This window comes from Rhinatrema bivittatum, chromosome 14 (genome assembly GCF_901001135.1).
Source record: "Rhinatrema bivittatum chromosome 14, aRhiBiv1.1, whole genome shotgun sequence".
Lineage (NCBI taxonomy): Eukaryota > Metazoa > Chordata > Amphibia > Gymnophiona > Rhinatrematidae > Rhinatrema > Rhinatrema bivittatum.
Genome location: NC_042628.1, coordinates 34,231,885 through 34,258,751, shown reverse-complemented (window position 1 = coordinate 34,258,751; position 26,867 = coordinate 34,231,885). Strand labels below are relative to the sequence as shown.

General features: G+C 43.5%; 1 protein-coding gene across 4 annotated transcripts in view; it reads right to left on the bottom strand.

Moving 5' to 3' along the window:
* GLYR1 (glyoxylate reductase 1 homolog) overlaps nucleotides 1–26,867 on the bottom strand; it is an 85,950-nt gene that overhangs the window by 15,901 nt on the left and 43,182 nt on the right. For all 4 annotated transcript variants that reach the window (XM_029576664.1, XM_029576662.1, XM_029576660.1 and 1 more), the window contains 6 exons: nucleotides 22,217–22,444; nucleotides 16,619–16,705; nucleotides 16,045–16,098; nucleotides 7,724–7,774; nucleotides 7,558–7,631; nucleotides 3,757–3,856 (listed from right to left, as the gene is read on the bottom strand). In XM_029576664.1, coding sequence (XP_029432524.1) covers nucleotides 3,757–3,856; nucleotides 7,558–7,631; nucleotides 7,724–7,774; nucleotides 16,045–16,098; nucleotides 16,619–16,705; nucleotides 22,217–22,444 — 594 coding nt within the window. The remainder of the gene's footprint in view (nucleotides 1–3,756; nucleotides 3,857–7,557; nucleotides 7,632–7,723; nucleotides 7,775–16,044; nucleotides 16,099–16,618; nucleotides 16,706–22,216; nucleotides 22,445–26,867) is intronic.

The following is a 26,867-nucleotide window of genomic DNA, read 5'->3' as shown; positions in this document are numbered from 1 at the left end:
AAAAAGGTGGCGGCGGCAGGTTCCATAACCGCTCTGGAATTCGCCCGAGTCATCCACCTCCCAACAGAGGAGCAGGCACGAACGAGCTACCAGGGCAAAACAAGAAGCAAACCGCAAGGTTATTGCTATTGTGTCAAAGGCCTGTTTAAGGATGGACTCCATCTGCCCATCGTGCGCATCCTTTAAGGCCGCGCTTCCCTCCACTGGGATAGTTGTTCGCTTAGAGGCGGTACAGACCAGCACATCCACTTTATGGAAACACAAACATTCTCTTGCTGCTGGATCCAGTGAATATAGAACACTCGTCCACCTTTAAAACTTGCTTCTGGGGCATTCCATTCCAGGTCAATCAACTCCTGGATACTTCCAGTACTGGAAAGTAGCAAGAGGCTTTCCATAGGGAAATAAGAATGAGATTCTTCTTTGGTCCCATCAAAGTCTGCCCTAGGAACTCCCAGCATATTCAGGGTCTGGGAAACCAGGGCTGGCAATTCATCTCTATGGAAAAAGCGTAACATGGTCAGATATGGTTCTAAATTAGGGGGGGGGGGGGGGGGGGGACGACGGGACTTCCCCCATCTTCCAAGGAATCTGGATCCTCTTCTTCGTCTGGCTGTCCTGGTCCCTGCCAGGGATACCTTTGGTGAGTCGAGGCATGCCTCGAGGTCTGCCAATAGGACTGGGAGAGGGAGGGCTTACCAGCTGAGGTTCCATATGGACAGGGGCAAGTGAGGTAGCAGACTGCGCTTGTATGAAGGCCTTGAAAGAATTCCACCCAAGTGAAGGCTGCTAGGTTAATGCCTAGCCCAGGAGGTATTGGGGTAGATGCCGCTAAATTTCCCTCTCCAATGGATGACCCAGTCCTGGAGTTACTTACATCTGGCGTACTTCCGGTTAAAGTATGGCTGACCCATCCTCTGAATGGGAGGAGCCGGGCTTAGCAAAGTCCCGGGAGGCCAGCTCTCCCTGGTCTTCTTCATAGTGCTGACATAAGCAAGAATCCAGGCCAGACTGTGCAGCCCTAATATGACAAACAGCACAGAGAGAAAGGCGCTTATATTTCTTTGCTGTCGGAGCAATACAACACGCAAGATGGTGCTGCCGCGGCCTCTCACAAGGTGTGCAGACCAAGCCTAAAGTGGGGCCTAGCCCACTGGGGGGGGGGGGGGGGGGGCCCCGCTCAACCCACTCCGAAGCCCACTTCCCCTTATCCCAATGGGATCAGGAATGACGTCTGTATGGCACGCTGAGCAAGGAGATTGGAGGAAGTCTTACCGAAACCACTCTGTCTCTAATCGGGAAGAAATTTTTTTTTTTAAACTTACCTGGGCTTAGCGCTTACTGGCTGAGTACAGAGACTGTCTCTGGCTGCAGGGGTGGGAGGGCTTTGGCCATCACTGCCACACTCTGTTTCCTGCACCTGCTGCCTTACAGTTGCTTCAGCAGAAAAGTCCACACTGGGATCCAGCTACTAGACCAAGGCCCACCTCTGAGGGATCTCAGAAATTCTCAACTGAGGGAGGGACCTTTAGGTATCACCGCAGGAGAGTGGGGCTCAATCTTTTCTCCAATTTAAAAGTAGAATTTTTTCTTCCACAAGGTACAGCGATCCCCATAGGGAAAGCACGTCTGCATCTGCTAGAGATTGAGAAATACTGAAGGGCTAAGGTCACTGCAGGCATGTATCTAGGTTGTCATCAGCTTTGAAGCCTGACTCCATTTCCATCTGCTGGCAGGGGAGCATAAACCCATTGGTCCCGAGTCCATCTGGCTACAGCTAGGAAACAGTTATTATCCCACCATCCCCCAAAAATCATCTACACAGTTGGCTAGCCTAGGAAAAAAAAAAAAAAGAGTAGGTCCATAAAGCCAACATCTTTTCATTGTCTAACTGTTCTGGATTACAGAACAATACAAGAGAAGGCAGAAAATCAATGCACATCTGCAGTCAATTGTGAAGCAGCTAAAAAAATTCCTTCCAGATTACAAATATGGCAATTGGCATAGAACTGCAAGATTAACACTTTTCCCTAGAAAATAGCTATATTATCAAACCCAAAATCTTCCTTTCTAATGCAATTTGCTTTTGAACTGATTTAGTGCCATACCCAAAAGTAAAATGGAAGAGGTATCGAATACAAGCCGACCTAGGACTCACATACTTCATCTACGCAGATGTTGTTCAAATCCTAATCCCCATCACTGAATCCATATCTAAATCACTTCTAAACTGGGATACTTACTTAATAACCATCAACAAACTTCTCACACAAATAAATCTAGCCCTAAACACTACCAAAACGGAGAACCTAATTTTGTGTCACAAACTAAGCGATAAAACCCTAGCAGACATAACATACAACCAAGCAAAACACCCAATCACTCAAGATGCCAGAAACCTGGGGGTCCTCCTAGTCAGTGAATTAAACCTTAAGAAATTCATCAACTCTACAATGAAAGAATGCTACTTCACATTATACATCCTCAAAAAATTAAGACCATTCCTGCACCACAGTGATTTCAGAACAGTTCCCCAATAAATCATTTTCTCCAAAATTGATTAATGCAATTCCTTACTGCTAGGACTCCCTGCAGCAACTCTCAAACCCCTTCAAATGCTTCAAAATGCCATAGCCTGAATCCTCACAAATACCCGTAGAAACGAACACATCACCCCTATTCTAAAAGACCCCACTGGTTACCCATCCAGTTCAGAATACGCTACAAGAATCTTACGCTCATACACAAGACGCTGCATAACAAAGACATGCACTGGTTCAACTCCGCCTTCCATGTCCAAAGCCCACATAGAAACACCAGATCCGCCAATAAAGGAGTCCTACCAATATCCGCACCCAAACTTACACACCTCACCTCAACTAGAGAACGAGCACTATCTCCTGCCGGCCCCACCCTATGGAACTCCATGCCACTAGATCTAAGGCTCGAACCAAACTCTCAGAATTTCAAAAAGAAACTGAAAACATGGCTGTTCAAACAAGCCTTCACATGACCCCCCCCCACAGTCCTCCACATAAACGCAAAAGCCACTACATAATGAACATTCCTTTTCCCCAACAAGATCTCGCATATATAACCATCCTGATTTACTGTTACTTGTGCCTGTTAAGTTAAACTATACAATGTTAGAATTACATTTTTAAGTTTATTTTCCTCGAACTACTCTTCTTTTCATCCTCTCCTCCATCAACTCCCGTCTACCCTCCTTCCCTGTATCATGTTTAATTTTCTAAAATTAAGTTCAGATGTAACTTCCTTTCAGTCTCTACTTGTTATACTGTAAACCGATTTGATGTGAAAACGAAATTCGGTATATAAAAAGCATAAAATAAATACAATAAAATAAGTAATCCTGCAAAATCTTTCCTAGTGACTTCTCCCACTTGGCACTGAAGAGAAGGGAATCCAACTTCTGCCAAAGGAAGGGGGGGGGTGGGGAAACACCTCATCCAGGCCTATCACCATCATTCTGTGGAGCTAGGAGTCATTTCTCTGAAAAACTAAAAGGTGGAAGCATGAGCACGTGCTTGCACATGTTCGGGATTTACAAGGGTGCCCCCTCTCCCCCCTTGGGAGTTCAAACACTAAGTCTGGGTGTATGTGGTGGGTTGTCTTTTGTTTATTCTCAGCTGAAACGCCTGTCTTCCTCATACTGTCAAGTGTAGTGAAAAACACCACTTAACTCCTACCCCAGACTTTCCCTTCCCCACTCCTCCTCCCCCCTTCCACACTTACCTTTTCGGCAGTTCGGTTCCAAACTGTCACAGTATGCCCCATTTTAAGCAAGTTGGAAACAATTCCACTTCCCATGAGACCAAGTCCCAAAAATCCTATCCTGGGAGAAGGAGAGGGACAGAGGTGTGTCAACGTAAGAACTGTGCTTCTGATTTCCTCTTACACAGGCTGTGCAGACAGGAGACCGCTAGCAGGAACTTGGACATGTCACACAATGGTGAGAAGAGCCTTCAACACTGGAGCTGCAAAGAATGCTACACAATATCTGACTGGAGGTTCCCTCCTATCAAAAGCATCTTTAAGGGGTACAGTTATATTCCCAGTAGCAGACAGCAAACAAAAGTTTGCCCATGATTTGTTAGCAACTGACAGATATCAACTGTTATTAGTCCCCCACATAAAGCAAAACATTTTGTGGTTGCCAGATAGTGCACTGTAATGGCTTTTACATTTACTCCAGGATGGTAATATCACTTTAGTCACAGCTGTCTAATACAGAATCAGGCAAACTATGGGCCTATGGGAATTTTTATTTGGCTTGTGGGAGTGACATGGACTTCCAGGGGGGGAATATCTCCCTCCCCCTTGCTCCTCAAATTTCCAAGGGAAGCCCCCATTCCTGCACTGAAAACAAGATAAGCAAAGTAACAATATAAACCGTAACAAAAGCAGTCAGCCAATCGAATCTTCTCATTAACAGTGTGATCTGTACTCATTTAGCACAGAAAATAAAATTACTTATAAAGAAACAAAAAGTTGTGCAGGACAGATCTCTTTAAAAATTAATATTTAAAGATGCAAGCAGAGAATGCATTGCTCAAGGTGCTGAACTAGCAAGGTGCAGCAACTGCAAAATGGCTTAGCTATTATAGAATGTTTCTTGATCTAGAGGTTACCCAAACAATTCTATACGCAAACATGCCCCCACTCCCCTCCACCCCAAAATCCCTGGAAATACTTGTAATGTTGGTTAAACTGAGGCTTCATTAGAGCACAAAACCAGTCTTTGCTAAAAATGTAATCACTCACACCCTTGGTCTCGTGAATAATCCCTTCTCTACCACCAAGTGAACTTCATTAATGAAAGAGTGATTGCTTGTACTGTATGGAATTCCACGTTTAAGCCCTGTGCTTGGATGCACCTGAAGGTTTTGTCTTCACGCTGGAAATCACACATTGCTGCTGTATAGGGGTGAAAATATGGACACAGTGTCTGATTTTAAACTGGATATATTGGAAATTGGCAATTGCACAGAAGAGGCGGAGAAAAAGATGGTAAATACAAGCTGAGACTGAGTGTAATCTTCAAGCTTGAGTGCAAAAAGAGACCAATAAGGAGGAGATGCTGGAGAAATTAAGACGATTTGGAACAAAGAGGCAAAGCCTAAGGATAACAGGAATTCCAGAGTACGACGACTGTAAGGAGGTGGTGGTGAAGTTGTGCCACGGAATTCTGTCAATCAATGGAGACCAAGGTAACTTGCTTAAAAACAGAACAAGCCCACAGGGCACTTGGACCCCAACAAGGGAATTTGCTCAGAGACATCTTATGTACATACATAATTTCTGTTAAAGAAAAAGATATTATCTAAACTGAGAGGGGCAAAAAAAACGATTGAGAGTTTTAACGATATCTTCCTGACCACTTTAAAGAAGAGATGGGACCTTAAGGAAGTCACAGGAGTCCTGTGCAGAGAACATAAAATAAGTGACCATTGCCATTTGGTTTCCAGTTCATTGTGAGTGGCCATACAGTATGCATTTAAACAGCGGATGAGGCATGGGCTGCTTTTGAAAAAAAGTTAGGTTGCAAGTCCCAGAAGAGAACATGGGATCTGCTACAGTCACAGCTAGAAAAAAGGACTTCTCCAAATGGCAGTGAGTTCTGATGGGCGGTAAACAGCTGAAGAGAAAGTCTACAGATTCAGTAGATCAGACTGAATGATTGGACTAACCTCAGGATGACCCTTGGTGTTAGTATCTTTTTGTTTTCTCTTCTCTTTGCTGAAGTACTATAAAAGGAGTTAATGCTCTACTTTTTCTTTATTAAGTTGATTTTAGTAGTTAGTTCCTTGAGTTTGCCTTGGCTAGTTATTGGGTACCCAGGAGGTGAAGTTATTCCTCCAATACCTATTGCCTACAATTTTGCACACTGCAAGAATTTTGTTTCATGAAGGTCAGGGATTTCAGTCTTGAAGACCCATGAATGTTCAATATTTTGCTTGCTGTAAACTGGCCTCTGACTGGAAGCAGAAGTCCGCTCCAACGTTTGATATGCTTATTCAGAGACTATGGACTGTTTGCTTAATGGAAAAAGTAACAGCAATGAAACTGGAGAAGCTGAATGCTTTTAACAGCATTTGGAATCCTTTTGAAGCCTGCCATAATAGGCATGACTCCTAATTAGTGGTTTTCATGAGTATCTTGGAAAGTCAAATGTTTTGACTATTTTGGCAGATGGATGAAGGGGAAGGGGAAATGAAGTCTCTATTTTTTTGAAACAATGGTTTTTATTATAACAGCCGTATATTTCTGAAAATGTTTCTTAACACCAATAAACATCTTCCTGGATGTTTTTTGAATTTGAGAGATGCTATATTACAATTTGTGGACAATTTACTTTGAAATAACTAATAAAACACTTTTAGAAGGGTATTTGGGCAACATGTGTCTTCACTGACTCTGACCAGTAATCTGCTTTTCTCAAGAGGAAAGGATGACACCTTAAAACTGGAAGTGAGTCTGGCAGTTCAATTTAATATTTTAATTTTATGATAGTTTGTGCACTGGGTTGTGTGCTCTAATATTTGGCTCCTTGGTTGCAGTAACATTTACCTACTTGGATCCAGCATTTGTATATCGTTTGTTGGGGACTGCTTTTGTTGACACTATTAGATTCCCTAATGATGAAATTTTTTAAAGAAAATTATGAAATATTTAAAAAAAATGTAAAAAAATTAAGGGGAAGCCTGTGTAAGATGAGCAGGAGTCAATTCAGCTCCCAGTGGACAGGAGATCAGATCATTAGAACTGTGCTACATTTGGTATTCCTGCTGGCAATCTCAGCAGACGGCACAAGGATTGAATGCACAGAGGAGCTAAATTGCTCTTTTAGCTTTCAGTACTGGGTGGAGGCAGAGCAATGCACGGGAAGTGAACTTTCACCAGACATGCTCTACCTACTCCAGGTATGTGAAGGATTTACTATTTTCAGCAAGTGCCACAAATCATTTGAAAACTGAAAGAGTGCAAGTGCATTAGTGTGGATTTTGGTCAGAGGCTGCCTGTCTCAATAGCCAGATGCCACTGCGGTCTTTGTCTATTTTTTTTTCAAGGTGCAGCTTGAGCACACAGTGTTAGCGGTCTTCCAGTCTGTAGCCTATATTGTGTTTATGTGGCTGTAATTAATCTCATGCTGTTATAAATGGAAGCATTCTACTAAAAACTAAACTAAAATCCAAACTAGAATTGAACTGCACCAAGGACATTGCCACATGCAATCTGTATTCCCTTAGGGATTCTCTGTTGCAAGGACATGACAAATGCCTACTTTTACTATGAGAGAAGTTGAGCATGAGAGGCACAAAATCAAATGAAATAAAGACTTGAGACCACTGGGTACAGATGTCTAATATACACCTAATCTATAAGACAATGCATTGCTTGTGCCCATCAGCACCTATTTATGCACATAAATCTAACTCACTTATTCTTAAAAGTAACCAAGAATATAAAATGCACAACTCTGCTGACAAGAGAAAACTCAGAAGATAAGTAGTAAGGCAGAGAAGATGAACATACTTTTTGTCTGTGGGGGTGATGTTGCCATTGATTGCTGTACTATCTGCTGCTTGGATGGATGTCAATCCATTTTCCTGCAAACATAAAAGCGTAAGATTTGAACCACAAAATTTATTTCCTCGAGAGCTGTTGAACAATAAAAAAAAAAAAGAAAAGAAATATTTACCTCTTCAGAAATCTTTAGCCGCTTACTGATTGCCTGGTAGGTTACCAATGGCTAAGAAGGAAAGAGGAGAAGGAAATGTTAAATGAGGGCAGAAATGTATAGCTTCATTTGCCCTGTACAGCAAAGAGGCAATCCCCTTCTTTCAGGCCTCAAATATTTCCACCAGCCCCATGCCCATGGTAGCCCCATGGCTGCAGGGCTCAGTTACAGCACGGTCCTTTCATCATCGTCGTTTATTTTACACCTTTCCAGCCAGAAGGCACGAGAGCTGCACTTCTACCTGCTGGTGCCTTCTCTGCCACAGGAAAAGCACCAGGAGGTTGAAAGAGGCAGCACTGCTGCTTATCTTTGTCCTCTCTCTCCCCCCTATGGATGCTTTCCTTAGGTTTTGATTCAAGAAACTTATCAAGCCAAGTGTTGCCAAACACACAAAGTGGTTAAAGGAAGAATACATACATAATAGTGCTACCAGTACTTAAAATTACAGGGTAGAGTACCAACAGTTACCAGGTTCTGATGCACTTCTGTACTGCGCCTGGTCACAGCATACAGGGCTGGAGTCCCAACTCTACTGGCCAGTGCCCTGCCCTTTCCTTCAAGGCAGCAGCTTACAGAGATCAGGAGCAGACAGAACAGAGCAGAGAAGAACTATCCTGTTCTCCAACCCAGCACCTCCCCTTCCTTTTATTTCCCAGGGGCTAATGTAGAGAGAGTACTAAGTAGCATCAAGTACCAGAAGAAAATAAAAGTTAACTGCGGCTATCTAGAAAACCAAACTGGCTAGCTGGGCCTCCAGTTGGGAAACACTGCTATACAATAGAAAGGCCCCTAACTGCCACACGCCTCCTTGCAAACAAAGCCCAATAGGACAAGTTTTTCTACATGCTAGGCACTCCTTTTCCCATTCACTCAACAAAATACATTGCTTTTGTTTAAATTTTAACCACAGTGCCAGTTTTTCAACTTGAGTATAATTTTTATATTGCATTCTTTGTATTTTCTTTTTAACCAAAAATAATTTATATAGTGGGAGAAGATGGTGTCCAAGTAGAATACAAGTAAGTAGCCTCTTGGGCAAGCCCCTAGGCCAAATTCCTTTGTTTTGTAGCAGTTCGGCGTTTCCTGACTCGTGTCCTCTCTGGCACTGAGCTCAGGCTGCCTCCTTTCAGCATGTGCATTGCTGTACCTAGAGATGCAATTGGACTGCTGCACTTGTCGAGAGAGATAGACTTCCATGGTGCTTGGCATTTAATATATACATGGTATGTATAATATGATGAAGCTGTAAATTGCATCACTGGTTACATGAACAGAATATACACAATTAGTGATGCAAAATCACTTAACATAGAAACACAGAAATGACAGCAGAAAAGGACCAAGTGGTCCATCCAGTCTGCCCAGCAAGCTTATGCTAGTACCAGCTGCGCCATACAGGTCTCCCCATAAAGGTATCATCAGGGGTGACAACTGCCGTGCTGTACAAGTTACCCCCATACTTAGTTTCCCAAACCATTAAAGTCAGGGCCCTTGTTGGTTGCCGGCTGAGTCCAACTCCCTGTTATCTCTTGCCGTTGAAGCAGAGAGCAATGTTGAAGTTACATCACAAGTATAAGGTTTATTGGTTAAGGGTATTAAAAGTTGCATCTGCAAGTTACCCCATGCTTATTTGTTTTCCTAGATCGTAAAATGTATATCCTTATTGATTGCTGTCCGAAAATAATCCCCCTTTTCCCTCTGCTGTTAAAGCAGAGAGCAATAAAGAGTTGCATCAACAGTATGAAAGCTTATTAGTTAAGGGTAGTAACCGCCACACCAGCACGTTATCCCCATGCGCTCATTTCCTCATTTCCACCTTCTAGCCTTCAGGGATCCACAGTGTTTATTCCATGCCCCTTTGAAATCTTGCACTGTTTTTATTTTCACCATCTCCTCCGGAAGGGCATTCCGGGCATCCACCACCCTCTCCATGAAGAAATATTTCCTGGCATTGGTTCTGAGTCGTCCTCCCTGGAGTTTCATTCCGTGACCCCTAGTTCTACTGATTTCTTTCCAACAGAGAAGATTTGTCGAATGTGCATCATTAAAATCTTTCAGGTACCTGAAGGTCTGTATCATCTCTCTCCTGCTCCTCCTCTCCTCCAGGGTATACATATTTAAGTCCATCAACTTCTCCTCATAAGTCATTTGATGGAGAACCCCCCCCCCCCCACCATTTTTTGTCACCCTTCTCTGGACCCCCTCCATCCCCTCTGTCCCTTTTGAGATACGGTCTCCAGACCTGAGATCTGCTGATAAAGGTTTCCTTGTGGTACCCCTCTATATGCACAGCTCACCTCAGCGAAGTTAGAGAAAGAGCCATTTCGATAGCAGAATCAAAATTGTGGAATTCAATTCCTTTAGAATTAAGAATGCAGACAGACCTTATGGCTTTTAGAAAGAGCTAAGACATGGCTATTTGAGAGTTTGCCTAATAGCTGATCAATGATACATTTGTTGTCAGGATTTGTATTTTATTTTGAGCTGAATGCATTTTATTGTTTATGTTTTTTATATCTTAAACTTATATTTAATTTTATTTTTATGATCTAATTTGATTATGTTGCTGTCATAACTTAGTATTTTAATTTTATTGTATTTTTTGACTATTCTTTATTTTATTTTTGTAAACAGTCATGATTGAAAATCAGAATAACGGTATATTAAAGTTTTTAAATAAATAAATAAAAAATAAAAATGAACAATTCTCCAGGTGGGGCCTGCAAAAGTTCATAAATCACTGTGCAAAAATGACATAACAGGATAAGAGGGAGTGAGACCTGGAACATTCATATGACATACTGCATTTAAGCAAAAAGGATTCACCAATCTCTTACAGCGACCTTTAGCTAATCATTATGTTCCATGATACACACAAACCCCATTTATACAAAATTACCAATTCTCATTCCCATTTCCAAAATATCAATACTGCTCAGGGAGGAGGGAGATATTGTGTAGCTGTTTATTCTGCTGCCCACAGAGAACACCTATTACAGGTAAGCAACTTCTTTCTCCATGGACAAGCAACATAAATAGCCATACAAAATGGGACTCCAGAGCTGAGAATTGCAGCAGTATAAGATGGAGTGAGACCTGGAACATTCATATGACACACTGATTTGTGCACCAACTTCCTAGTAGCCACCCAGCAAATTTCATGCGGAGACATCTGTTATGACTCAGCTCAGGACGTCACCTGAGAATGCGCAGAGTGCACCCCTAAAACCCCCAGCAGCGGGCGCTCTTTAGAAACGTAAGTTGACAATCACTTCCTTCAGCCACCGCAAAATTGTAGCCTTACTTCCCTTTTTTTTTGGATCACTCCACATTACAAAGAGGTGATCCAATTTACAAAGAGATGATCCAATCTACGGAAATCATAAGTGATCTTTAGATACTTCAATAATGCATACCTCCCATTTAAGAGCCTAAGTTCCACCGTGTGAGGCGTAGAGGAATCCAAATCTAGAAAAGTTGGAAGCTCCACTAAGATGGAACACAGAGACTATACATGGTGCCTTCTTTTCTTGCCTGAGGTAAAGATACCCCCGAATCAGACAGCTGTAGGAAGGGATCTCAACATGCAAGTGCCTGGAGCTCCAAAACTCTCCTGGTTGAACAAAAAGCCACCAAGAAAAACACTAAAGAACTCTCCAGAGTTCAAGGTCAGACCCTTGACTAGAACATTTCTGTAGAAAAGCCAAAATATGCAACACCATAGCCTGAACAGGTTGAGGCTGTACTCCATCAACAGCAAACCAAGACTAAGATCTTCCAGATTCGCGCATACGTTAAGGATGTAGAAGGTCACCTAGCCTGCAATAAGATGGTAATAACCGCTTTGGAATATGCCCTCCATCTCAGTCATCTCCTCTCAGAAGCAAAGCAGTGAGACAGAAGAGAGCCACCTGACCCAAAAATATTGGGCCCTGGTGGAAAAGTTACCGATATCCGAACCTCAGAAGCCCATTTATGGCCTTGTTGATCAGATCTGGGAAACATGGTCGATGTGGCCACTCTGGAGCTACCAGGATCACGTTGCCTGGATGTTTCTTTATCTACTATAATCCCTTGCCCACCAGAGGCCATGGAGGGAAGACAAAGGAGAATCCCTCGAGTCCACAGTAGCATCAGAGCTCCAATTCCTTCCATACCGTGTTCTGTTCAGCGGCTATAAAACCACAACATCTTGCTGTTCTCTTTGGTTGGGATACTCCCATCTTCCGTGAATGAGATGCATCACTGCCTCAAACAGCTCCAACTACCCAGGGTCTAACTTTCTCCAACTGAGAAAATCTGCCTGAACATTGTTCACTACGACAATGTGAGTTGCTCCAGCCATTCCAACTGCTGCTCTGCCCGGAGAATCAACCTCTGAGCCTCTCAAGCTACTGCCTGATTCTCGGTTCTGAATTGATGGTTGCTATAGGCCACCACTGTCGCAATGTCTGATAGGATCCATACTGGATGGCCGCGTAACCTTGGAAGCAGGCAAGCAATGCGAAATGCATTGCTCTTGTCTCTAACAGATAGACAATGAGGCTTCCTGTTTCGCTCACTGGACCTGTATAGACTAATCTTGCCACACCGCCCTCCATCTGGAGGGGCTTCTATCTGTGGTGACTATTTACCCAATTCAGAACTTCCAATTCTATACCACGCTGGAGATTGGTGCAAGTAAGCCACCATGAACGACTATCCCTAGCTTCCCCCTCTAACGGAAGAGGACTTTTCCGATAACGGACTCCACGGGAGAGAAGAGCCCCCTGCAGAGGCCGTATATGCGGTAACGCCTAATGCATTAATTCCAATGTCAATGCCATAGAACCCAGGACCTAGGCACCAAAAACTCTAGCAGAAGCCTAATCGGACTCGCAATTTCAGCACTCTCTCCTCATGAGAAACACTCTCTCTGCCAGCGTGTCAAACTGAGCTCCCAGATACTCCAGAGTTTGAAAGAGGACTAAAAATGGCTCAGTGCTAGGTTCCAAAAAACAGCAGGGTAGGCGATCCAGTGAAACCGTAGGAAAGCGACAAACAGAAGGATGCCACAAGAGCGTCTTTTTCAAACTTTAATGAAGGAGACGTAAAATAAATTGTGAGTGCCCGACTCTGGCCGAGTTTCGCCACCTATGGTGGCTGCCTCAGGGGCTGAATGTTTCTAGAAACGTAATCACGTGATGGTCCGGATAATGTCAACAGTATACGTTCATTTATGTAATCTATACACCGGCAACGCGCGTCTCCTTACAGTGAAATATGCAGAAATATCTAGAAACATTCAGCCCCTGAGGCAGCCACCATAGGTGGCGAAACTCGGCCAGAGTCGGGCACTCACAATTTATTTTACGTCTCCTTCATTAAAGTTTGAAAAAGACGCTCTTGTGGCATCCTTCTGTTCAGTGCTAGGTTCACCATCCATCCTAGAGACTTCAAGCACATTGGTACTCTTTGTACTGATTGTCGACAGAGGTCCTCTGATTTTGCACAAAATGAGCCAGTTATCCAGACACGGATGCACCAATACATCCTCCTTTTGTAATGCGGCCTTCCCCGATCACAATCACTATCACATGGATCCATCACCAGCCAAAGGGAAGGGCTGGAAACTGAAAATGTTCCCATAGGACCATGAACCTCAGGAATTTCTGGTGCTCTGGCCTGATGGCTATAAGCAGATATGCCTTTGTCAAGACAAAAGATGCCAAGAACTCTCCCTTGCATACCACCGCTATGACGGACCTCAGAGTTTCCATGCGGAAACAGGGAACCTCGAGAGCCGCATTTACCTTCTTAAAATACAATATCTCGATTTTGGATATGGGGGGAAAGAAACAGGACGCTTAACTTAAAATTGACCTCCAGCCACACTAAGAGCTTTCAGGGTCGGAGCCAATAGACTTGGGCTACGCCAAGTGTGTTTAGAGTCTAAGCCAACAAACTCAGCAAAACATCTCTGTGAAAAAAGAAAAAATCTGAGCAGAATCTGAAGCGATTCAATCATATGCAATTTCTCCCTCTTCTAGAGGTGAGAAGCCAATTCCCCATCGGAATCCTTCGATGTCTCATGATCCACATTCCCTTGAATGTTACCAGGGACAGCATCCCGCGGCATTTGCCTGCTGTGACTGATAAATGGAAGGCAGAGCACGCGATCCCTACATAGTAGGTTGCTTCGCTGGGTGCTCCTGCAGAAAGGTCTGCTGGCCTTCGAAACATTCCACCCAGGAGGAGGAGGATGGATCTACAACTGAAGCCCATAGGCCCAACCTTGTTCTCTCCAGTCTCTCGGGGAAGCTTCTGCCCTTGGGATTAAGAGAGGAGTAGAACTGATCGCTGCCTTGCCTCCCACTCCTCCAGAAACAGCATAGGCCGAGGGGATGTCCCAACATGGACAAAAGCTGTAGTAGTCAAATCGCTTTGAGCATCTAAATAGCACCGACACAAATGAAGAGAGAGAGTGAAGATTGAAATTGCTATCAGATGGCAAGCCTCACAGATAGCAAGTCGATTGGGCCTGTTGATTCCTGGCACCTAGCTCTCCTGAACTTCGGCTTTGGAAGGCCTCCTACACACACACACCAATGGCACCTGGGCATACACGCACACTCCTACAGGATGCACACAAATAAGCGCTCAAGACTAGGTCACATGTACACGCACAAGTACATGTGCAAATATGTGCTCGTACAGGCTGTAGTTGTATGTGCAAATAGGTGCTCCAGTCTAGCCTGCAGCCTTATGCGCACAGGTCCCTGCGCATGCAACTGCCATGCAGCGAGAATGCATGCACACACCTATGCATGCGGGAAAAGAACCATTGCCATGGCCTACCACGCAGCTAAGCAAAGTCTGCCTGCACCATCAGTGCATTTAAGGCCCAGAAATCATTGAAGGCCTGATGAGCTTCTTAACAGCTTGACCAGCTGAGAATCCAAGGAGACTGGGAAAGAGAGCCAGCATCCCCCACTGCTTGTTCCCCCTAAACAAGCTTTGCATACAAGCAAATTAAAACCGGCAGAAGACCTCTACCAGAACTAGAGACTCCTCTGTGCAAGTGCCTCTCTGCACCTCCTCAAGACAGGGAACTGCCGGCAACAGTTGAGGAGGGGATTCCCCTGCCTCTCCTGCCAATGCTGCTAGGGAATCGAAAATAGCTGCTGTTTCCACGCTGATGTGGATAGACCCTGTCACCCATGAGGCTTGTTCTACTGGTGCGGCCATGCTCTATGCAGACCCCCCCCCCAAACGCCATGCTGTGTTTGCATCCTCAATGGCAAGCAGGGGAACAGTTTTTCAGTGCCACAGGGCCAACACCTGATCTTCTCTGCAAGGTAGAACTCCCTCCCCTCATGCTTTTTTTTTTTCCTCAACTCTGAGAACAAATGAAGATGCATAGAAACCATTATTTTCCTTTGGTGCAGAGGTTTCAGTTCCAGGAGTGCAGGCTGCATGGCAGATCAGAAAAGAGCCAGACCACTGGCTATATGCGTCTCCTTTCCCCAAACCTTAGTGACCCAGCCCAGGATAAACTGTATAAAAGGGATACTACCCTGCTCCACTGGGCTTGTAGTGCAGAACTGCCAGCAAGTTTTACTGCTGTCTCGTAGGGGGGGGGGGGGGGGGGGGAGAGATTAGGAATATGTACCACCAAATGTTCACTCTATGGACTTCTAGACCAAGCTATCAGAAGGGTCACCAACCCCCTGCTCATCCATCTCAAACCAGGGGGGGGGTGGGGGGGATGGCCCTACCAGAACCTCACAACCCTGTGGGAGGATCTAGAAATGGTGTCTTTTAATGACAAGCACTGAGGTGCTGCAGGTGGCGCACCAGGTTATGAACAGTGTCAGTAAAACTTTCTCCGTCTCCATCTGCTGGCAGGGAGGCAAAACCCAGGAATCTGGACTGATTTGGGTACATACAGGGAAATACAAATATGTATCCGACTACTAAACTATTTCTTGTAATTTTTATTCTTATTTCTATGATCTTCACTTTTTCAGTTTACCTTCTCTTGCCACTGCTGCTCTTGCTCTTTTGTGGCTGGGGTGCCTCTTTTCCCTACAGTTCAAAGACAAGCCAGCAAAACCAGCCATGACAATACACAATTGCAATACCACTGCTTACCAGTGGTGAGAAGGATTTGCCTTGTGGGTTTTCATTTTTTATGTAAAAACATGACTGCACATTCTGACTCAAACACCTGCATGTGTACCTAGTACTGCTCTTCTCAGAACCTTTCCCCACCCAGCCTTGTATGTTGAGGATTCACTCACCTTATCAGTCTGGCTAAGCAAGAAGTGATGGAAATGAGGGTCATCTTTTACAGGCTGAAATCAGAAGAGTCAAAATGAAAATCCTTCACAAACAAACAATACCAGATAGACAATTTCCCCTCCCTAGTCTAGCTGCATTTCTGTATTTTCCCCCCCCCCCCCAGCATTGCAGTGACCTGTGATTGACAGCACAAAAGAAACACCTCCCTTCACAGTCACCTTTAACACTGCTCCTCAAACTGATGGCTTTTTAAGAACAGTACATCCCGCCTTGTCGAGATACTTTAGTGGCATCCAAGCTCCACCTGGCCAGGACAGAGGATTTTCTGATTATTTATTTATTTATTTATAACTTTTCTATACCGAAGTTCAAATAACAGAGTTAATTATCACTCCGGTTTACATTGCAACCATAAAAAAAAACAAACAGTGACAAAGTTGTCTTTGTCACTGCATCCTGCCCTAACAATTGCTGGACCATCAACATGGCAGAACTCCACTCAGGTCCCATCCAGTGTCTTCTTGGCATTGTTTAGCCTTGCATGGGAATACGTTTCCTGGAAGGATTATCTACCTCAGTTACAGGTGGTTGCCACTTGAAGCAAGACATGGTTCCAGTCGTCAGCTTCTTCACTGTGCTAGATTCCGGGATTAAGGAATCCTGAGAAGAGAAGGAAAAACATTACATGCTCTACTACTAAAGCAACCAGCTGTATTTCTGAGTAAGAGAGGACAGATGTGACATAACTATACAGAAAAGCAAGCCAGTCTTGAATTTCCAGCAAAACCTTCTTAGTATTTCCTGATATCCTGCCTCTGCTTCCTTAACTTTAGGGCTCCTACCTCAGAGTACACAAAGTTGTTGTTATAACCTGGGCCTCTGGCAGAGCAAGGCCATGCTACATAGTGTTGACCAGAAGTTTTAGTGAGCAGAAAACAGAACATCCAGCAAAAATTAAAGATGACAAATTGAACATCGACCTACAGTGCCCACACGTAAGCTGCTCTGAAGTGCCTGAAAAATGGAATATGAATAAAATAAATAAATGTACATTGGGTGAATTGGGGCTTTTTGAGGGAATGGGCAGAGACCTCTCTCTACTGCTAAGTCGACCATCAAAATCATACAATCAATCGAACTTTTAAAATTAAAAAAAATAGTCTAATTATTGCCTGATGCCCTTTTAGCGAAGTCTACAGTTTCGGGTTGCTTCTCTTTTCTTCCTGTTTATAGGCCCCCCTGACCCCGATTCATTTTCACTCCATGAAACAGATATTTCAGAAACATCAGTAAATCATTCCTAATTTAACTGGTGTTAGATGATTCGTGTTCATGCTGATGATCCATGGAAGCCATGGAGTACCTTGCTTTTCAGCAGCATGTTCAGATGCCTCCCAAATTCAGCTAGTTACTCCCTGGATTGTAATTTTCACATTAGGTGACGTCTCTCAATAGTTTCTTCATTTTTATGAACAAATAATGCGTTATTTTCAGTTTGGAAAAATTTAGAATGCATAAAGCATGATAAAGTCATCACTGACTTTAACAGATCTTGGCTTCACCGCTAAAATTCTGATGAACATTTTACTGACCTTCCCACTGAGAAACAAGTTAACAAATGGAACTCTTATTTCCTCTGCACTAGATAAGGGAGAACCGTTATAAATAGAATTTAGGTCTTTTCATAGTTTGTTGCCCTTAGTATCATTCTGGCTTAAATCTTAAACAAAAAAAATGTTGCAATCTTAAGAATATCTGGCAGAGATCCAGATCAGAGTTTTTTGAATTGGAAATCTATTTTACACACTTATAAACCGGCCCTTAGAACTGCCAAGACTGAGGAGTTCTCCAAAGAATTTCAGAGAGAGCTGAAAAAAATCAGCCAAAAAGCAACTATAAAATTGTCTCTTTATTGCATAGCACCCCGTTACCCTGTACTTATATATTTATTTAACACGGGAAAACTGAGAAACTAGAGGCCTGTACGATGGTGGCGTGCAAGTGTGGGAGGAGATGGAGCCACGGGCCACTCCATGCAGGTATCCTCCGCACACACGCAGGGGCAGGGCAGACTAGACTTAATTCAAGAGCAGAGACAACTGTTCTTTTAACTCCATCCTAATTTAAAAAGAAAAAGGATACCTCTGTCCCATCTACAACTTTATATAGGAAAATACATTTATATTAATATGGAATTTAGATATACCACTCAACTATGAATTTTTTAAAAACTTTTTTGATCTAAAAAAAAAATATACCACAGCAGACATGCACAATTATATCTTCACAGCTGAAGTACAATGCATATGATATACAAATTCTGCTGACACCTCAGCAACAGAAAACACAAATCTTTCCACTACCAGGTACTTTGGAAACTCAAAACCCTGCGAAAAACATATTCCAAACCTGTGTGCAACAAACCTGCCCTACAAAGCAGCACAGACACTCAGGACTCAAACAACCACCCAACCTATGAAAAAGGCAGCACTACAAATATTACCACCGGGCTCTAGACACCAATACACCTTCAAGTGGGAAAACAGAACAAGCTAGACTGCTACAGAATCCTACACAGACACACTAGGAATAAGGGATCACTAATAAGGGACAGAAATAAGCAGACAAAAACTGAACTGGAACCCCAAAAAGCCTGACCTGTATACAGTACAACACTGAAAAAAGAAACAAATGCATTTCCTCCTCTATTATGAAAAGTCAGCTTTGGAAAAGTGCATCAGAGATGCACTTTTCCAAAGCTGACATTCTAGTCACTAAACTTAAAATAAAATGTTTTCTACTTTTGCTGTCTGGGCATTTTATTTTTTTCTGCCTTTAGTGTCTCTTTTCTCCATTTGCACCAAACTATTTCCAGAGCCTCGCCTCTTCTTCTCCTACATCTATCTTTGACATTAAAAGTTCAATCTCATTTCTCTGTCTTTCTATTCATTCCTAGCTAAATTTCACCCCTCCTTGCCCCTGCTATTCATTTCTCAGACTCTATCCTTCATTGACCCTGCACTGATCTCCAGCTCACTCCTTTGTCTTATCCCAACTATTCCTCGTCAAGGTCTCCTATTCTCATCTGTCATTTCTACACATCTTTTGTCTTGCACCTTTCCTCACCATTCCTCACCCTACTCTAGAGTCATCTCTACCTATTTTACTCCCATTTTCCTCCCAGTCCGCAATCTCACTACCTCCATCTACCAGCCAATTGTCTCCCACTTTCACCTCCTTTTCCCAGCCCATCTTTGTCTAACCCCCTCCCAATTACTCCTGTTCCACCTCTCTTCTCACTCCTTCACCAGCTTCCTGTTTCTCCCTCTATCTTTTACCCACTCTCTAGTCCCCATTTCCAGCCATCAGTATTCACTCCCTTCCGCAGCCCTCATACTTTTTTCTGCTTCTCATTCCCCCCCTCACCTGCTCAAGCTTGTTCCCTCTAACTCACCCTCTCCTCTGGCTCCTTTCTTCTTACACCCCCTCCCCCACCCAGCTTTTCCACCTCCCTCCCCAGTCCTTCACACCATTTCTCACCTTTGAATCCCTCTCTCACACTATCTGCGTTCCAGACATCCTCACACACTCCCAATTTTGCAGCATCGCACCCTCTAGACTCAATTATCAGGTTCATCAACCACAGATCACCCCAAACCTCTAATGACCTCTTAACCGCTGTTCTCCATACACACCTACTCCAATCATCCAGTCCCGACAAATCCCCTTACCCAATCTGTCCCCACTTCTCTCTCAATACCCCAAGTGCTTCTCTCCCTATTAAATCCCCCATTCCCACCAACCTAGCCATGCTTCAGTTACCACTCTTCCCACTCCCATTCTCCCAGCTCTTGCTCACCCAGTCACACTGACCCTCAGCTGCTGCTCTCTCCGCAAACCCACCCACCCCAAATCCAAAAACTCTCAACCCACCCCCTGTTCATTCCCTCCCACCATGTCCCATCTGTTGAAAAAAGAAGGGCGAGGTCTGGAGATAGTTAGTAATTATAGATCTGTTCCGAATCTTGCCTCTATTTTAAGTTATTAGAGAGAGCAGTATTGCAACCACTTTACAATCTTTTGGATAAAGTTTTAGCTTTCCATCCCAGGCAATCTGGATTGTGTGGACTACAGCACAGAAACTGTTCTCGTGCCATAGTCAATGAGATCCATCTGGCAGCCAAATTTGGCAAAGATGCACTGATAATTTCCTTGGATATGCCAGTGGCATTCATTAATTTTAGATAGACTTCAAGAATTAAGTCAGATGGATACTATCCTGTTAGTTTTACTAATATTTATCAGATAGGACAAAGTATTCTAGAATCTGGATATGTCAAATATCCATGTTATTGTGTAGTTTGTACTGGCATCCACTCAACATTTTTCTTGGCTATCTCAATTCCATTGCATGGTTTTAGTTATGTTCACAGATGATACCCAAGTGATAGTGTATTTTGATGGGACATCTTCTGAAGATCTGCTTTGAATAATTGTTTGACTTCTGTTTCTATGTGACCATAAGCTAAAAATAATCCCACAAGTCTGAAGCTTTATAGATTTCTCAAAGAATTTTTTTTTAAAACAAACTATTCAGAGATTTCAGGAATCCATATATCAAATAATTTAGAATCCAGCCTGACACCTAAAGTCATAATATTTGCAAGTATATATTTTAATCTGTCTCCTTTTTCCATTTACTTCTGTTACTTTCTGTTTCTAGCACTGTCTAATTTTTATTATGAATGTTTTCTTGTAAGCCGTCTAAAGTGACTTAGAAGAGAAGGGTGACCAAAATGACAAAGGGGATGGAACAGCTCCCCTATGAAGAAAGGTTAAAGAGGTTAGGGTTGCTCAGTTTAGAGATGAGACAGCTGAGGGGATATGAGATGGCAGTCTACAAAATCATGAAAGGACTAGAATGGGTAAATGTGAATCAGTTGTTTACTCTTTCAGATAATAGAAGGACTAGGGAGCACTCCATGAAATTAGCAAGTAGTAATTGGAGAAAATTCTTTTTCACTCAACAAATTTGTTGCCAGAGGATGTGGTTAGTGCAGTTAGTGTAGCTGGGTTAAAAAAAAAAAAAAGGTTTGGATAAATTCTTGGAGAAGTATATTAACTGTTATTAATCAAGTTGACTTAGGGTATAGCCTCTGCTTTACTGGTATCAATAGCATGGGATCTACTTAGTTTTTGGGTACTTGCCAAGTACTTGTATCCTGGATTGGCCACTGTTGGAAACAAGATGCTGGGCTTGATGGACCCTCTGTCTGACCCAGTATGGCAAACTTTTATGTTTTTAAAGCTTTGGTTATTAGGGGCATAAAAATATTTTAAGTAAAATAAAATGGTATCTGTTATCAGAGGCTTTTATTATTTGTTCGTCCTTCGTCAACTCAAATATTCTTGAGAGAAAATCTTCAAATTAAGATGTATGCATACATTACTTGTCATAACGACTATTGTAATTTTTTCTAAAAGGAAGCACTTTGCTTGCTTAGGACTCCAACTTGTTCAAAGCTTTTTAACTGCAAGAAATTTGATCATGTAAACACTCCTGTTTTAAAAACCATTGGTTTCTGGTGATTCATAGAATTAGATTCAAAATTTTATGTAATGCATTTAAATGTGTTTGTAGGCTGCCCTTTTTATTTAGTGGACTTAATGACTCCTTAACAACCCTCCCGTTCGCTGCAGTCATCTCAGCTGGAGCTGCTGACTATTCCACTATCTAAAATTAGGCTAGTATGTACTCACCAGTCTACTTCTAGTTACATGGCACCATTGTTATGAAATAGGCCCTTTGATGACTCCTCCCCTCCAATGTAGCAACAGTTTTCAGTCAGGGGCTAGAGTTCCCTCAAGGATCCAATATCTTCAATCTAATCACTCTGTACTGCCAATGTGACAGCCAAGACTGCCTCCCAACCATGATAGGGGTTGTAAACACTATTTCTGCATCATTTTCAGCCATGGCTGGCCTGAGAAAGCAGCAGACTCAGAATTGGAACCCTATATGACAAATCGGAGAAAATTCATGCCAGTCCCAGCATTTATTTAATAGGTTTTTACAAACTAAATTTTGCATAGTTAAGTACACACATAGCTCTTGGTAACCCAAAGGCATGGAATAATATCCATCCATCCCACTCTGTAAAAAACACAAACCTTGTCATCCTTGGGTGGGCGTCCCCGTTTGCGGGGACTTTGATCTTGTACTCCTTTTAGAGGGGACTTTGATCCTCTGTCTGATGAAATGGTCCTCTTCTTACCATCGTTGCTGAACTTCTTCACCTTGCCTTCAGATTTACGTTTTTCAGCAGCTGAACCCTGTTTACCTTTCTCCTCACTAGAATTGCGCCGGTTCTTCTCATCTGTGGAATTGTGTAAAGAGCCCTGGGATGACCAAAGAAAAGGAGAGAATGTAAAAGAGGAAAATTGGTTCTTACCTGCTAATTTTTGTTCCTGTAGTACCACAGATCAGTCCAGACTCCTGGATTTTGCCTCCCTGCCAGCAGATGGAGACAGAGCAAGTTTCACTGACAAAGTACATAACCCAGTGAGCCACCTGCAGTCCCTCAGTATTGACCTGTACCCAAGCCAAGATGACAGCAACAACCTTAAATTTCTAAGCAAACTCGCTCCCCTCCAAGAGATGGAAGAAGGTGAAGTTGTCCAAAAAGACAATGGAAAACTCGATTCTCAAATTAAATATAAGCGATCAGCACTGAAAAACCAACAACTCGCACTATATTCAAAGCAGGTGGACTCTTTCCCCCCCCCGTAAATGGGTGAGTCTCTGGTACTACGTGAACGAAAATTAGTACCTAAGCTCACTTTAACTTGGGTGGGACCTGCAGAGTTCCGCTCATAGAACACTCGCACTAAAGCACATGGAAGCCGGATCCCCCACATCCAAGTGATAATGCCTAGAAAAAGTGTGCAATGGCCGCCCAGCAAATTTCATGTGGAGACACCTGCTGTGACTCAGCCCAGGAAGTTATCTGAGAATGCATCTAGATTCAGATTACAAGACGGACAAATGTTCCATAAGAACATAACATAAGAAAATGCCATACTGGGTCAGACCAAGGGTCCATCAAGCCCAGCATCCTGCTTCCAACAGTGGCCAATCCAGGCCATAAGAACCTGGCAAGTACCCAAAAACTAAGTCTATTCCATGTTACCATTGCTAATGGCAGTGGCTATTCTCTAAGTGAACTTAATAGCAGGTAATGGACTTCTCCTCCAAGAACTTATCCAATCCTTTTTTAACCACTATACTAACTGCACTAACCACATCCTCTGGCAACAAATTCCAGAGTTTAATTGTGCATTGAGTAAAAAAGAACTTTCTCCGATTAGTTTTAAATGTGCCCCATGCTAACTTCATGGAGTGCCCCCTAGTCTTTCTACTAATCGAAAGAGTAAATAACCGATTCACATCTACCCGTTCTAGACCTCTCATGATTTTAAACACCTCTATCATATCCCCCCTCAGCCGTCTCTTCTCCAAGCTGAAAAGTCCTAACCTCTTTAGTCTTTCCTCATAGGGGAGCTGTTCCATTCCCCTTATTTTGGTAGCCCTTCTCTGTACCTTCTCCATCACAATTATATCTTTCACCTAAGGATGCAAGTTCTTAGCTTCCTGAAGGAACCGTATAACATCCGGATGTGCAGACAGAGGATACTCTTGCACCTTACCCGAGACAACCCAGTGTTGCTGACTGGACTCTCAGATTCTGGTCAAGGGACTAACCTTTAACTTTCTGTAGAAAATCCAAAATATGCGATATCACAGCCTGAACAGACAGGCTACATGCCATCAAGAACAGACCAGGACTCGAAGATCCTCCAAATTCGAACAAACATCAAAGTTGTAGCCTGCAATAAGGTAAAAATAACTGCTTTGGAATATCCCCTCCATCTTAGATATCTCCTCTCAGAAGCGAAGCCACGAGACAGAAGTGAGCTGCCCGACTCAAAAATATTGGGCTCTGGTGGAAAACAGTTGACCGATGTCTGAACCTCAGGGGCCCGTCTATGGCCATGTTGATCAGATCCATAAAGCATGGTCGATGTGACCACTCTGGAGCTACCAAGAATCATATTGCCAGGAAGTTTCTCTAGCCGCCATAATCCCTTGTCCACCAGAGGCCATGGGAGGGAAGACAAAGAAGAATTCCTGAAGTCCATGGCAGCACCAGAGGTCAGATTCCTTTGTACCGTGTTCTGTACAAACGGCTGTAAAATCGCAACACCTTGTTGTTCTCTTTGGTCAGGATACCCCCATCTTCCATGAATGAGACACATTGCTGTCTCAGACAGCTCCCATTCCCTGGACTCTAACTTTATCTGACTGATAAAATCTGCCCGAATGTTGTTCACTCTGGTGATGTGGGAAGTAGCCAACCACTCCAAGTGCTGCTCTGCCCAGAGTATCAACTCCTGAGCCTCTTAAGCCACTGTCTGGTTCTCGATTCCGTCCTGACAGTTGATGTAGTCCACTGTCATCGCATTGCCTGATAGGATCCGTCCTGGATGGCTGCATAACCTTAGGAGGCAGGTAAGCAATGCGAAATACACTGCTCTCCTCTCAAACAGATTGATAGGTCATGAAGCCTTTTGTTTCAACCACTGGCCCTGAGCTGAATGATCTTGCTACTCTGCCCTGCATCCAGAGAGGCTTGCATTGGTGGTGACTATTATCCAATTCGGAATCTCCAATTCCACACCACGCTTGAGATTGGTGTGAGTAAGACACCAAGAAAGACTGTCCCTGGCTTCCCTCTCTAACAAAAAAGGAACATGAAACTCTTCCAATAACAATTCCAGTGGGAGAGAAGAGCCCCTTGCAGAGGCCGCACATGTGCGAATGTCCAGTGCATTAATTCCAATGTCAATGCCATAGAACCCAGGACCTATAAATAGTCCCAGACCCTGGGCATCGAAAGCTCTAGCAGAAGCATAATCTGAATCTGCAATTTCAGCACTCTCTCTTGGTGAGAAACACTCTCTGCCATGTACTCCAGAGATTGTAAGAGGATTAAATAGCTCATAGTTAGGTTTCACCACCCATTCTAGAGTCTACAAGTACATCAGTAATAATTGTCGACATAGTCATCTGATTTTGCACAAATGAGCCAGTTATCCAGATACGGATACATCAACACACCCTCCTTTTGCAATGCGGCTGCTTCATCACCATCCCCTTGGTTAAGGTACGTGGAGCCATTGCCAACTGATGGGAAGGGCTTGAAACCAAAAATGTTCTCTTAGGACCATGAGCCTCCGGACTGGTGCTCCGGCCTGATGGCTATGTGCATATACGCCTCTATCAAGGCGAAAGATGCTAAGAAGTCTCCCTTGCCTACTGCTGCTATAACGGACCTCAGAGTTGGAGCTCAGAATTTACCTTCTTTAAATAGGGGACAAGAAACAGGAAGCTTAACTTAAAATTGACCTCCAGCCACATTAAGCGCATTCAGGGTCTAAACCAACAAACTCAGCAAGACATCTGTGTGAAAAAATAAAAAACTGAGCAGAGTCCAAAGCAGCTCTCAATCATATGCAATTACTCCCTCTTCTAGAGAAAGCCAATTGCCCATCGGAATCCTCTAATGTCTCAAGATCCACAACCCCTTGAACATTACTAGGGAGAGCCTCCCTGCGGCATTTTCCTGCCATGACTGACAAATGGAAGGCCCGAGCATGCGATCCCTATATAGTAGATTGCTTCACCTTCGCAGGGCGCCCCTGCAGGCCTTGGAAACATTCCACCCAGGAAGAGGATGGACCTATACCAGATCCCATAGTCCCAAACTTGCTCTCTCAACCTCTCTCTTGGGAAAGCTTCAGCCCTCAGGAACAAGGGAGGAGGAGAATTGATGATTGCCTCACTTCTCACTCTATTCTCCTCCAAAGACACCATAGGCCGAGGGGATGTCCTAACATGGGAAAATGTTGTAGTGGTCAAATCGCTTTGAGCTTCTAAACAGCGCTGACAAATGGAGTGAGAGTGAGGACTGAATTGCTATTAGACAGCAAGCCTCACAGACAGCAAGGTGCTTGGACCTGTTCGTCCCCGGCGCCTAGCTCTCCTGAACTTCGGTTCTAGGCAGCCTCCTGTGTGCACACGCACATTCCTTAAGGATGCGCGCAAATACGCACTCAAGACTAGGTCGCGGCTGTAAGCACACAAACACCCGCATAAGTATGTGCTCCAGTCTAGGTCGCGGCCTTACGCGCACAAGTGCCCGCGCAACTATGTGCTCCAGACTAGGTCGCAGATATATGCACTTAAATCTAGGCAATGGGCTTATACACATAGGTCCCTGCACATGCAACCACTATGTGGCGAGAATGCATGCTCATGCCTATGCACATGGGAAAAGAATAGCTGCTGTGCACTACCACATGGCTAAGCAAAGCCTGCCTGCACCTTTGGCACATTTAGGCACAGATCCATTTAACATCTTGCACCGAAAATCATCGGCCTGAAGAGCTTCTCAACAGCTTAGGCCTCAAAAGGCCGAGAATCCACAGAATTCTATATAGAATTCCTAACAAAAATATTTAATTAGCTAATATTTTTGAGCTGAACCCACATTCATGTAAATGGAGGAAAATACCTCAGAATCCAGCAAGTAAAAACTTTAACTTGCTTAAGATGATCTTATCACTGGTCAAAAACCTCCAATACTGACCATTGATTTTTATTTGTTCCAAACACTTTTTAAACAAGTGTACTGAATTTTGTGGATCACATTCCGCCTAAAAGACATATTGCCATAAAGCAGCAATTATTACGAAGCACTGG